Source organism: Dendrobates tinctorius, unplaced genomic scaffold, assembly GCF_039654945.1.
Source record: "Dendrobates tinctorius isolate UK_male_01 unplaced genomic scaffold, ASM3965494v1 ptg000194l, whole genome shotgun sequence".
In the NCBI taxonomy this organism is placed as follows: domain Eukaryota; kingdom Metazoa; phylum Chordata; class Amphibia; order Anura; family Dendrobatidae; genus Dendrobates; species Dendrobates tinctorius.
The window spans coordinates 3,333,219-3,347,853 of NW_027361861.1; the positions used below are offsets into that span (position 1 = coordinate 3,333,219).

At 46.4% G+C, this 14,635-nt stretch overlaps 1 protein-coding gene across 7 annotated transcripts in view; it reads right to left on the reverse strand.

Moving 5' to 3' along the window:
• Positions 1-14,635, reverse strand: part of SIPA1L1 (signal induced proliferation associated 1 like 1) — a 314,165-nt gene that overhangs the window by 103,270 nt on the left and 196,260 nt on the right. For all 7 annotated transcript variants that reach the window (XM_073552718.1, XM_073552717.1, XM_073552714.1 and 4 more), the window contains one exon: positions 523-711. In XM_073552718.1, coding sequence (XP_073408819.1) covers positions 523-711 — 189 coding nt within the window. The remainder of the gene's footprint in view (positions 1-522; positions 712-14,635) is intronic.

Consider the following 14,635-nt stretch of genomic DNA (forward strand, 5'->3'; position numbering starts at 1 on the left):
CTATTCCTCAATTAACTGCTATATCATAGAAGCATCACCATATTTTACAGCTTTTGACAATCTACTGACAGTTAAATCTCAAACTTACTGCATGTATGGTAGATGTTTAGCAATATAGATAGAGGAGATGTATTACAGTTACCTTCAGAAGACATGGATCCTTTGGAGGAAGGGACAAGGTGACAGAGGCTCACGTGGCTGGGAGTCAACTCCTTACCTCCCTTACCATAGTATAGAGTTGGTCCAGACTGCAACCACTCAACCCTACTCCTGTGCCGCCAAAATCTGCCTACACTCCACAAGAAAGGGAGGCCGGGACTGTATGGAGATCAGAATAGAGGGGGCAGGCATTGAGACTTTGAGGACCTGTTTACTCAGATAAGCGGGGGTGTAGAACCCCAAAGACACCTTTTTAATTTGCCCTTTTTTTCCTCAAGTTGCAGGGGTTGGCTACCCCAGTCCTCTGTTAAATATATAGCCAGACCACAGGGGCAATACAGTGACTTCACACAAATCACCTACCCCTTGTTCATCCAGTTTCATGAGTTGCTCGGTAACTTTCTGGGTGTTGAAGGCCAGTCGTAGACCTTGGACGTTCAGCTCAGGAATAATATGCTCGAGCACCTCTTTAAGCGGCAGTCCTCTTGCTGTGCCGTGTTTAGCAGTTGATGGAATTGCATCTTCAAGCACTGATCCGCGTAAAGTCATAAGCTAAGGATAGAGGAGAAACTACAAGTCATATAACTTCTTAACAGGTCGTACGAGCACTTACTACAAGGACATTTAATATTAATGCATAAGCCATCAAGTCACAGCCTTCCACTTTCTGATTTATGGTTCTGTACCGATAAATTAATCATACGTTGCTTTAACAACCCATGGACGAGCAAGCTGGAAACCTCAGATAGAAATCACACAGATTAACAGTGCAAGTATCCCATGGTCCCTTTTTAACTAAAACTTGACACATTACACTGCAAATAGAATAAAACATTTAATCCTCAATATATTAAATTAATATTACATATATTAAAAGATAGCAGTATTAGGGCAATAATAGTGACTGTGCAGGGAATGACAATACCAAGTTTTATGACATTTGTTAGGCTTGTACGTTGTAGGTAATGATTTCAGGGCAGCTTTTCTAGTGGAAAATTAACAGCTTTAAGTGGACGTCTTAACAGAAAATGAAATATTCTCCAAACCAAATTTTTATGAGAAACAGGAAGGTTTCTTGTGTTTTTGAACATCTCAGCCTTAATGAAGGGGCCAAAATCATTTAAAGGCACACACCACTTAATGATTTCAGCGGATGTTCTCAGTGGAGTGCACCTTGCCAGAAACGCTACTCCAAGTAACATTTGTGGCTTAAAGAGATTATCGAACACTTTATTTTTTCTATGGGGCTAAGCACTTATCAGCAGGTCACTGCTACCTACAGTACCTGCCTGTACTGCCATTAGACAAGCATTCCTGGCTCAGAGCGGTCAGGGACCGCTCCTGCAGGAAATTCCCCTGAATCCTGTGATGTCACATCAACAGAGCAGTTCTTTCTCTTCGACTCTACTCTGGCGTCTTTTCCACCATCATCGTGATTGACAGCCGACTCAGCCTAATGCAGAGGGGAGCTGCTGTCAATCTACATGACGTCAACAGTAACGCTCCGTTGACTTAGAGTGGAAGAGAAGGACCTGCCCTGTCGACGTGATGTCACAGGAAGCAGGAGAAAAGCTGAAAGGAGAGGTCCTTGTCTGTTAAAAGTAAAGGAGAAATGACCGTACAACGCAGCAGGCAAGAATTACCTGCCAGTCAATGCTTAGCTCCATAGAAAAGAAAATAATTAAATCGTGGCTAACCTCTCTAAATTACACCAGTAAAGTGGCAGATGTATGTATACGAGGCACGGTGGCTCAGTGGTTAGCACTGTAGCCTTGGAGCGCTGGGGTCCTGGGTTTACATCCCACCAAGGACAACTTCTCCTTGCAGAAGTTTGTATGTTCTCCCCGTATTTGCGTGGGTTTCCTCCGGGGTCTCTGGCTTCCTCCCACATTCCAAAGACATACTGATAGGGATTCTAGATTGTGACTCCCATCGGGTACAGGGCCAATAATGTATGTAAAGCACTGTGGAATTAATTGCGCTATATAAATAAGTAAAATAAATAAATACAAGTAAATATAACATAGTCTTCGCCATTCACAAAAGGGAATGGTCACATCTCCCCTCCTCCCTGTCCCTGTAGAGTGACCTCTGCCCAGAACATGCCTAGAAAACACTACAGTATGTAAAACACCCTGTAACCAAACAGTACATACAGTGGGGCAAAAAAGTATTTAGTCAGTCAGCAATAGTGCAAGTTCCACCACTTAAAAAGATGAGAGGCGTCTGTAATTTACATCATAGGTAGACCTCAACTATGGGAGACAAACTGAGAAAAAAAAATCCAGAAAATCACATTGTCTGTTTTTTTTTCATTTTATTTGCATATTATGGTGGAAAATAAGTATTTGGTCAGAAACAAGCAATCAAGATTTCTGGCTCTCACAGACCTGTAACTTCTTCTTTAAGAGTCTCCTCTTTCCTCCACTCATTACCTGTAGTAATGGCACCTGTTTAAACTTGTTATAAGTATAAAAAGACACCTGTGCACACCCTCAAACAGTCTGACTCCAAACTCCACTATGGTGAAGACCAAAGAGCTGTCAAAGGACACCAGAAACAAAATTGTAGCCCTGCACCAGGCTGGGAAGACTGAATCTGCAATAGCCAACCAGCTTGGAGTGAAGAAATCAACTGTGGGAGCAATAATTAGAAAATGGAAGACATACAAGACCACTGATAATCTCCCTCGATCTGGTGCTCCACGCAAAATCCCACCCCGTGGGGTCAGAATGATCACAAGAACGGTGAGCAAAAATCCCAGAACCACGCGGGGGGACCTAGTGAATGAACTGCAGAGAGCTGGGACCAATGTAACAAGGCCTACCATAAGTAACACACTACGCCACCATGGACTCAGATCCTGCAGTGCCAGACGTGTCCCACTGCTTAAGCCTGTACATGTCCGGGCCCGTCTGAAGTTTGCTAGAGAGCATTTGGATGATCCAGAGGAGTTTTGGGAGAATGTCCTATGGTCTGATGAAACCAAACTGGAACTGTTTGGTAGAAACACAACTTGTCGTGTTTGGAGGAAAAAGAATACTGAGTTGCATCCATCAAACACCATACCTACTGTAAAGCATGGTGGTGGAAACATCATGCTTTGGGGCTGTTTCTCTGCAAAGGGGACAGGACGACTGATCCGGGTACATGAAAGAATGAATGGGGCCATGTATCGTGAGATTTTGAGTGCAAACCTCCTTCCATCAGCAAGGGCATTGAAGATGAAACGTGGCTGGGTCTTTCAACATGACAATGATCCAAAGCACACCGCTAGGGCAACGAAGGAATGGCTACGTAAGAAGCATTTCAAGGTCCTGGAGTGGCCTAGCCAGTCTCCAGATCTCAACCCTATAGAAAACCTTTGGAGGGAGTTGAAAGTCCGTGTTGCCAAGCGAAAAGCCAAAAACATCACTGCTCTAGAGGAGATCTGCATGGAGGAATGGGCCAACATACCAACAACAGTGTGTGGCAACCTTGTGAAGTCTTACAGAAAACGTTTGACCTCTGTCATTGCCAACAAAGGATATATCACAAAGTATTGAGATGAAATTTTGTTTCTGACCAAATACTTATTTTCCACCATAATATGCAAATAAAATGAAAAAAAAAAAAAACAGACAATGATTTTCTGGATTTTTTTTTCTCAGTTTGTCTCCCATAGTTGAGGTCAACCTATGATGTAAATTACAGACGCCTCTCATCTTTTTAAGTGGTGGAACTTGCACTATTGCTGACTGACTAAATACTTTTTTGCCCCACTGTAAATACAAATACTATTTGATTAACCTTAAGGGCCCGTTACACTAAGCGATATCGCTAGCAATATCGCTATAACGTCACTGGTTTTGTGACGTTATAGCGATATTGCTAGCGATATCGCCATGTCTGATACTTACCTCCGACCGCTCCCCCGCTGGTTATCGCTGATCGCGCAAGAACGTCTTGGACCACTTCCTGATGGGCTTCCCGTTGTGGTGACGAGCGACGCGTGGACGCGGGCGGGAGGACGTCAGGATCGCCTCGTCTGACAGGTAAGTAGCAACCCCCCGACCGCTGCTATGTCGCTGGTGAGATCTGCCTGTTTGGCAGCTCACTAGCGACCACTTAGCGATGCACCAGCGACCCTGACCGGGTCATATCGTGGTTGGGATCGCTGGTGCATCGCTAAGTGTAACGGTACCCTTAGGCACATCTTTCAACTTTGTTTGTTTTTCTCGGTAGAAGACATAATAGCTAGTTCCAAAGAATGTTAGCAAAGTTTGTAAACCCTTGACTATTGAATTATGGGATTTTCTTTCTTTTACAATTTTCATGATTGTTTTAATCACCATCATTATGGCAGAGCAAACAACAGAAAGTAAACAAGGTTTAAAAGAGTCATTGCATATAGGCAAACATGTGTAGACGTTGAACATTAGCTGTAGTTTTCAAGAAATGTCGGAGCTTGTGAAGGACGACCTACACGTTCTAGAAATGGAATGTGGCTATATCTGGCTGGAAAAAAACTTTTGTCAATGTGCATATCCTATATCTGGTCACATCCGGAACCCAAACCACTAAAATACCTGTCCTTGCACTTAAGGGGGTCAACACAGCCGTCAGACAGTCTACCCTGCTTCTAAAAGTCCAAAGCATTTCCGGAATGCAAGTAGTAGATGAGAAACAGATCCAACCAAGCAACATTTTATTCAATCGCGTTCCAGCAATTGCACATAATCCTGTGGTATACTACAATGTAAGGGGCTAGAAAAGATTACTCTTTTAAAAAATCAACAATCAAGTTTGGTTGAAAAAATGTTTTGAGTATGGAGTTATAATTATACAGATCAAAGGCTGGGGGTATTGGATCTCTGCCCGTAACCCTTTGAATAAGAATTCTGGACAAATGCATGACAGCACCATGGAACTAATGGTGCTATATAAATAAATATATAATAATACTAATAATGAGAACACTAGGAAAAAAAAAATCAAGACAGGAAATGCGAAGCTTAAAAAAAAAGGTAACTGGCCAATGTCATTTGAAGGAAAGTAAGCTTTAATGCAGGGGTGTGGATTCGGAGTCATTGTCCACTTTGGAGAAGTTGGAGTCAGTATAAAATGGACAGACTGCTAAAATATATAATAAATTGGGTACAGGTACAATAGTACAATGCAGGATGTGCTGTAAATGTTTTCATAATAATTTGGGAAAGTTATGAAATGTCCTATGTCTGTTCTGTACCTGATCTAAGGGTCTGGGCTTTTATATGAGATGAATTTATGCTGCAGTTTATGCACATACTCAATAGTGACCAGTGCTGTGGAGCCGTAGATGAGATGACTCTGCTGCACTTTATGTACATGCTCAGTAGTGACCAGTGCTGTGGAGTCGTAGACGAGATACCTGTGCTGCACTTTATGTACATGCTCAGAAGTGAGGCAGTGCTGTGGAGATGTAGATGAGATGAATCTGTGCTGCACTTTATATACATGCTCAGTAGTGACCAGTGCTGTGGCGTCGTAGTTGAGATGAATCTGTGCTGCACTTTATGTACATGCTCAGTAGTGACCAGTGCTGTGGAGTCATAGATGAGATGAATCTGTGCTGCACTTTATGTACATGCTCAGTAGTGACCAGTGCTGTGGAGTCATAGATGAGATGAATCTGTGCTGCACTTTATGTACATGCTCAGTAGTGACCAGTGCTGTGGAGTCGTAGATGAGATGAATCTGTGCTGCACTTTATGTACATGCTCAGTAGTGAGGCAGTGCCGTTGAGATGTAGATGAGATGAATCTGTGCTGCACTTTATATACATGCTCAGTAGTGACCAGTGCTGTGGAGTCGTAGTTGAGATGAATCTGTGCTGCACTTTATGTACATGCTCAGTAGTGACCAGTGATATAGAGCTGTAGATGAGATGAATCTGTGCTGCACTTTATGTACATGATCAGTTGTGACCAGGGCTGTGGAATCGTAGATGAGATGAATCTGTGCTGCACTTTATGTACATGCTCAGTAGTGACCACTGCTGTGGAGTCGTAGTTGAGATGAATCCGTGCTGCACTTTATGTACATGATCAGTAGTGACCAGTGCTGTGGAGATGTAGATGAGATGAATCTGTGCTGCACTTTATGTACATGCTCAGTAGTGACCAGTGCTGTGGAGTCGTAGATGAGATGAATCTGTGCTGCACTTTATGTACATGCTCAGTAGTGACCAGTGCAGTGGAGTCGTAGATGAGATGAATCTGTGCTGCACTTTATGTACATGCTCACTAGTGAGGCAGGGCTGTGGAGTCAGTCGTGGAGTCAGAGAAATTGAGGAGTCAAGGTCAGAGTCGGTGGTTTGGCTTACTGACTCCACAGCACTGCTTTATGGACTTGGCGTGGCTTGATACACACACATTCAGTTTTATATATATAGAATATAGATGAAAGGGGGCCATTACTTGTGTGAGACATGTAGAATGGGAGAGCAGACTGTCGGTCATCACATGTCTCACACTGGTAACTCCCCCTTTAATTTATAATAAGCTCTGGTGGCAGATTCTCAGGGAGATCTATGTCTGACCCATAGATCTTATCAGTTCATTTACATATTAAAAACGTGGATTTCTCTGGAAAAAGACATTGGATTGCAGAAATCAAGGTATTATTTTATTAAACTTTCTATCACCTGTACAGCCATATAGACAATGTAGGAAGGATGACCCTACTGACAGAATACCTTTAACTGTGGAATACAAATATGTCCAGTTAGAAAGCAGAAAAGAAATGTGAATCAATTTCACCAATGACCGGAGGTGAACTGGAGAGGAAACCCCCAAAAAGAGGATTTTCAGGCTATGCCAACATAATTCCTTTTTCTTATCCTTCCTGACTGATTCGTCTTTTTTTTTTTTGCATTTTGTTCTGGAAGCATGAGGCGATATCTGTATTCTACTCAGGTTGCACAGGTAGTTCAAGTACTCCAGGATGTAAAATTGCAAGAAAGTTTGCCACGTCTGCCAGCAAAGTCTTAAAAACATGAAAAAAATATCAAGACTTGAGGAGAACTGGAAAGGATCATAGAATGGCATCAAGCTAGTTGGAAGATTGGTATCTGCTTCCAGTCAGCGTCGGCACTGGAAACTGCTGATAGACCGGGGTGCCACGTGTCGCATCCCAATGTGTCATATCCCCACTGATCAGATAAGGATAGGAACATGAATGTAAAAGTACCGGAATACCTCTAAGAAATACTGCCCATTGGACACCTTAAAGGGGTTTTCCACTTTCAGGAAAGTGGATTCCAATTGCTGTAAAATAACAAGCAGCGCAAGTGCTTACCCTCCCCGGGACCAGCATCAGCTCCTGGACTCAACTGCAGTCTCTACGTTTTGGCTGTAGCGGTGACATCACATATGTAACTAATCACTGAGCTTGGCGACTCATGCTGTCTACCTTGGCACAGACATTGATCTCAGTAACTGGCCACAGCGGTGATGCGAGCTGTCGACATGATACCACTGTTGTAGTCAAAACACAGATCTGAGCGGCTGGGACTGGTTCTACAGAGGGTGAGTGCCAGTTCTGTTGTAGGTTTGTGTATCTTAAAGTATTTGGGAGTCCATTTTCCTTAAAAGTTGAAAATCACATTAAAATTACACTTAATTCCTTGCCATATAACTGTGTATAAGTCTGCTCAACGTCTTTAATTTCGCCCTATAAAGAGAACTTGTAAGCTGATTGATGCTGCCTGAACTATGGGTAGCATAAATGACACCGAGACTGCATTTATTGTACATGCAGCGTTGCAGAGAAATCTTACTTTGAGAATTCGGCCAGGGACTAGGCAACTTAGATGACTAGTCTGACGCCAGTACCCAGCGACTTCTCACTGCTTCGCTAATCAATGCGACAGGCCCCTCTCTATGCATATACAAAGAGCGAGACATGTCAGTCATGGAGAACAGGGTGAGGAGAAGCAGCTGTTACCGGTCTTGGGTAAGTCATCTGAGACATGTAGTCCCTAGCAGGTTTGTAAAAGTATATTCTCTGAAAGTTCACATACAATGCTGCAATGACGTGGCCAGAGACTGATCCATGCCTTTGTATCATTGAAGGCTCCACAAGCTATACTTCTTTTTCTTTAGAGGGTTGCCTTAATGAACAACAATCCCAGTCATAGAAATGTCACCCTAAGGAACAGTTGGTCACCAAGAGTCTGCAGACACCTGATGATTTCTCTATGTGTGGGGACTAGTGATGAGCGAACGTGCTCGGCTAAGGTGTTATCGGAGCATGCTCGGGTGCTGAGTGTTTTCGGCTTGCTTGAAAAACATATTTGAGTCCCCGTGGCTGCATGTCTCCCAGTTGTTCAACAGCCCCAACACATGCAGCGATTACCTAACAGGCAGGCAGTCCCGGTAGGTGCTATGGCTGTTGAACAGCTGCAAGACATGCAGCAGTGGGGACTCGCACACATTTTTTGAGCATACTGAAGACACTGTTAGCGCTCGAGCATGCTCCGATAACACCTTATCTGAGCACGTTCGCTCATCGTGGGGACCTTTCTCTCTGTATGACATCCGTAGGTCTCGAAAACATATTCATACACCATCTTGGTGGATGCTTCCGCCTTCTACTAACCTCCCTAAATCTGACATTTCCCTCTCCGTGGGTGGCACCATAATAACGCCCCGGGGGCAGGCGCACTTCTCTGGGTGTTATGTTTGACACCAATCTCTCCTTCACCTCCAATATAGAATCTCTTGGCGCTTACACCTAAAGGACATCTCGGGAAAACTGCCCTTTTCTCACCATGGAGACAACAAAGACCCTCTCTGTCACCCTGATCCACTCCCGCCTGGACTACTGTAACGCTCTATTAATTGGCCTCCCCCTCACTCGACTTTCCCATCTCCAGTCCATGCTTAATGCAGCAGCCAGGGTCGTCCATTTGGCAAATCGGTACTCAGACGCGTCTGCTCTTCGCCAGTCGCTACACTGGCTGCCCATTCATTATAGGATCCAATTCAAAGTACTTGTTCTCACCCACAAAGCTCTCCACAGTGCGGCACCCCCTTACATCTCCTTCCTCATCTCTGTCTATCAGCCTAACTGACCGCTGCGCTCTGCAAACGATTTTCAACTAACCTCTGCACTAATCCGTACCTCCCACTCCTGACTTCAAGACTTCTCCCACGCTGTGCCAATCCTCTGGAATGCTCTACCCCAAGAAATTAGGACTATCCACAACTTGCACAGTTTTAGACGCTCACTCAAAACACATCTGTTCAGAGCGGCCTATCATGTTCAATAATCAAAGTCATTTTATGTGTAAGTGTGTGTGGCCCATTCACTATCTCCAAATATCCCCCACTCCCTCAAGATGGCTGGACCATCATTGTAAATACACACCTGTACTTTGTACCTCCCCACCTCATTGTAGATTGTAAGCTCTCACGAGCAGGGTCGTCTTATTTTGCTTTAATTATTGTATTATTGTTAACGTTACTTATGACTGTTGTGTATGAAACTGGTAAACTGTAAAGCACTGCGGAATATGTTGGCGCTATATAAATAAAGATTATCATCATCATCATCTTGGGTTAGAATGAGAACATTGTGATGTCCTTAGAGGTAGTAATTCTGAACGCCATCATCTCCTTGTATCTTAGTGACAGCGGGACAATCCTATAGTTTTTATTGTCACTACACTAACAGTTATGAGGATTAAGTACAAGCATTCCACCTTGACGGTCATTACTGTGTCTTGCACTAAGGGTTGTACATTGTAAAATAGGTAAAAGGTGCAAAAAACCCCCTGAAAATGTTATATTATCTTCTACTAACTGTATTTTCATTTCAAGATAAAATGTGTCACATGCAGCAGAGAAGACAAATAAAACACATTGCGATTGATCCTCCAGCTTCTCCAACACAAAGGGTCACTCCAGTCATCAAGGTATAGACTTTCCAGCAGACGACATCAGTTTTTTGTACCTTCAGAGTCAGTTTTTAAGACTATTTCCTCCAATATTACAGATCCCAAATCCAATGAGAAAGTGCCCTGCACCAGTGGGAACACACCCTCTTATCACAGGAGAGGAGTAAATATTGGCGTAAAGAAAGGAGAGGCTAGCAGTGTTACCGCCAGATCATACAGAATTAATCCCGACAACTGGCCTGACAAACACCGCAGTTAAAGGGATTGTTCACTAAGCCCTAGTTAACTCCGAAATGGAATAGGGAAATACGTCATAGTAGTATATCTACAATATGAATGAACTGATTCCTGCATTTAAGGGGGTCTCCACTTCAGTGGCAGACAGATGGTGACATGGTATCGACTTCTAAAGCGAAAAAGCATTTTAAAGGGGATATAAGAGTAGAATAATTGCTTTATTTCCTGAGAAAAGTGCCACTGAGGTCCAAGGGGTGCTGAAAAACATGGATTTTTGTGAGTACTCACCGTAAAATCCTTTTCTCCGAGACGCTCATTGGGGGACACAGAGACTGTGGGGTGTGTGCTTCTGCCGTCTGGAGGCTGACACTAAGTATACAAAAAAAGAGTTAGCTCCTCCTCCGCATACACCCTCGCCCCCAGACCGGGCGTAACTCAGTTTAGTGCATAAGCAGTAGGAGAACGCGCCTTAAACTCAGGCAAGAAATTATACGTCTGGAAAAGGGACCACCCTGATCCTTACATAAGGATTTGTATAACTTAAAATAAGCAAAAGCCAACTGGCTAGTAGGGTGGGTGCTGTGTCCCCCAATGAGCGTCTCGGAGAAAAGGATTTTACGGTGAGTACTCACAAAAATCCATGTTTCTCCTTCGTCTCATTGGGGGACACAGAGACTGTGGGACGTTCTAAAGCAGTCCCTGGGCGGGATCTTAGCTCACCCAATCCATGCTATTTTGCGCCCCTGATTAGAGGTGCGCAACTGCTGCCTGGAGAATCTTTCTTCCCAGGCTTGCATCCGAGGATGCCTGGGTATGTACGTTATAATGTTTGACAAACGTATGCAAACTGGACCAGGTAGCTGCTTTGCACACCTGTTCCGCTGAAGCTTGGTGTCGCAGTGCCCATGAGGCACCCACTGCTCGAGCCGAGTGTGCCTTGATCCCTGCCAGAACCGGCGTGCCACTGATTTCATAAGATTCTTGAATCGTCAGGCGAACCCATCTGGCCAAAGTCGCTTTGGACGCAGCAAGCCCCTTCCGCCGCCCTTCTGGTATCACGAATAGAGAGTCTGTCCGGCGGAAAGATGCTGTCCTTGTCACATACCTCCTAAGAGCTCTTACCAGATCCAGTGTGTGCAAAGCCTTTTCTACCCTGTGCACCGGTGCCGGGCAAAACGAGGGTAAGACAATGTCTTCGTTGATATGGAATGCAGAGACAACCTTCGGCAAGAAGGGAGGAGCTGGCCTTAAAACTACCTTATCCTTATAAAAAGTCAAGAACGGCGGTTTACAAGATAAAGCCGCCAATTCCGAAACCCGCCTAATAGACGTAATAGCTACCAGAAAAACGACCTTCCTGGACAGGTAAGGTAAGGAGACTTCTTGTAAGGGTTCGAAGGGGGGCTCCTGAAGGGCCCTGAGCACCAAGTTCAGGTCCCATGATTCCGTCGGCGCCTTATAGGGGGGTACTAAATGTGCGACCCCCTGCATAAACGTCTTAACCTGCCAGACCGAAGCGACCTTTCGTTGAAAAAGGACCGACAGGGCCGAGATTTGCGTCCTGAGTGAACTCGGAGCCAATCCTGCGTCCAGCCCTGCCTGCAAAAAAGCCAGTACGTTGGGGATTGAAAAAACCAGAGGAGCCACTCCGCGATCCCTACACCAACGGAAAAAAACTTCCCAAGTCCGATGATATACCTTCGCCGAGGAAGGCTTTCGGGCACTCACCATCGTGGCCACCACATCGCGCCTGAATCCTGCCTGTGTTAACAGCCAAGATTCAATGGCCACGCCGTCAAACACAGGGCCCCTAAGTTCGGATGGTAGATCGGCCCCTGGGACAGCAAGTCCGGCCGATCTGGTAGACGCCAGGGTACGTCCACCACTAGCTGAACCAGATCTGCATACCAGGCCCTCCGAGGCCAGTCTGGAGCTAGCAGAATTGCTGGAACCTTCTCTCTCCTTAACTTTCTGATGACCCTTGGAAGCAGAGGTAGCGGGGGGAACAAGTATGGGAGACGAAACTGGCTCCATGGAAGCACCAGAGCGTCTGCTGCGATCGCCTGCGGGTCGAGGGATCGAGCGACGAACCTTTGTACTTTGGCGTTCTCTCTGGATGCCATAAGGTCCACGTCTGGTGTCCCCCACCGTTGGCAGATCTGTTGAAAAACCTCGGGGTGCAGGGACCATTCCCCTGCCGCGACCCCCTGTCGGCTGAGAAAATCTGCCGCCCAGTTTTCGACTCCCAGAATGTGCACCGCTGAAATTACCACGTGGTTCTTTTCGGCCCAACGCAGTACCAGTCCAACCTCGCGCATGGCTGTTTGGCTGCGCGTGCCCCCCCTGATGGTTGACATATGCTACTGCTGTAGCATTGTCCGACTGAATGCGCACCGGCCGGTGTCTCAGGAAACACTGAAAATGTTGCAGGGCCAATCGTATTGCCCGTATCTCCAGAATGTTGATCGGGAGAATTATCTCCTGAATGGACCACCGCCCCTGGGCTGTGTGACTCTGGAAAACTGCTCCCCAACCTTGCAGACTTGCATCGGTCGTCACCACCAACCACTGTTCCGGGGGAAAGGGTTTCCCCTGGACCAGAGACGAGTCGCGAGTCCACCATCGGAGTGATCGTCGGACCAGCGGAGACAAATTGCACCGATGACAGAGGGATAGCAGCCTTCTGTCCCATGCTGACAAGAGCGCATGCTGAAGCGGACGGAGATGGAACTGGGCAAACGGGATTGCCTCCATCGCCGCCACCATTCTGCCCAACACACTCATGCCGTACCGGATGGATCTGGAGCCTGGCTGTAGAAGGTTCCGTACCCCCTGTTTGATCTTTCGCGCCTTGCCCTGAGGGAGGATCACCAGCCCCCGGGAGGTGTTGAAAACCATGCCTAGGAATACGATTCTCTGGGCTGGAACCAAGGACGACTTGTTCCGATTGATCAACCAGCCTAGACGCGCCAGGGTATCCAGCGTGATACTGACATTCTCCTGGCACGCCTGAAACGACGGCCCCTTTACCAAAAGGTCGTCCAGGTAAGGTAGTACCGTTATGCCCCGAGCATGCAGGATGGCCATAACCACCGCCATTATCTTCGTAAAGACTCTGGGAGCAGTGGCCAGACCGAAGGGCAGAGCAACAAATTGAAAATGTCGCCCTCCGATCGCAAAACGCAGGAACCTCTGGTGTGGTGGAAAAATCGGAATGTGCAGATATGCATCCTGCACGTCGATCGAGGCCAGGAACTCCCCTGGATCCATGGCTGCAATGACCGAACGGAGGGATTCCATCCGGAACCACCTGACTCTGATGAATTTGTTCAGGATTTTTAGATCTAATACTGGCCTTACTGTCCCGTCCTTTTTGGGGACCAAAAACAGGTTGGAGTAAAAACCTTGTGTCTCTTCGCTTTTCGGTACTGGGACAATGACCCCGTTGCGCTGTAGCGTCATTATGGCCTGTAACAAACTCTCCGCCTGCGATTCTGTTCCGGAAAGCCGGGAACGGAAGAATCGCCGTGGCGGGAGTCCGAGAAACTCTATCTTGTACCCGGACGATATCAATTCTGCCACCCAAGCGTCGCGTGCCACTGCGACCCAAACGTGGCTGAACCTTAGTAGGCGTCCGCCCACTCTGTCGTCCGTAGGTACGAAGCGCCTCGAGTCATTTTGCTGGAGGCTTTTGGGATCTGGCCCCCCTTGTTCTGGGCAAACGGCCTCGGCCTCTACCCAGCGGATTGGCTCTGTAAGAGATTTGCCTTTCCCTAATCTGACCATCATTTGCGGAGGTGGATGCTCTGGCCGAAGTCCCCCTCCAGGGGTTACGAAAAGGCCGAAAACGCCTCTGGTCTGCCTGAATGCTGGCCAAGTCCTCTGCTGCGGGTGGAAACTACTCCTCCCCCCTGTGGCTTCTGAGATAAGCTTATCAAGCTTCTCACCGAACAACCGATTGCCCTGAAAAGGCAATGAGGTCAAGGACTTTTTGGAGATAGAATCCGCTTTCCACAATCTCAGCCATAATGCTCGCCTAATGGCGATCGCATTTGCTGCTGCCACCGCAGAACACTCGGCCGCGTCCAGAGAGGCGCTGACGAGAAAATCACTTGCCCCTAAGATCTGATTTGTCACCTCCAAGACCTCCGCAGGCAGGTCTCTGTTTTGGAGGGCATTCTGCAGAGCGTCCGCCCATGAAACCATGGCCTTAGCCACCCAAGTAGCCGCAAAGGAGGGGGCTAGGGCCGACCCCGCTGCCTCATACACCGAGCGGGCAAGCCCCTCTATAAGGCGATCAGTTGGGTCCTTGATAGAAGA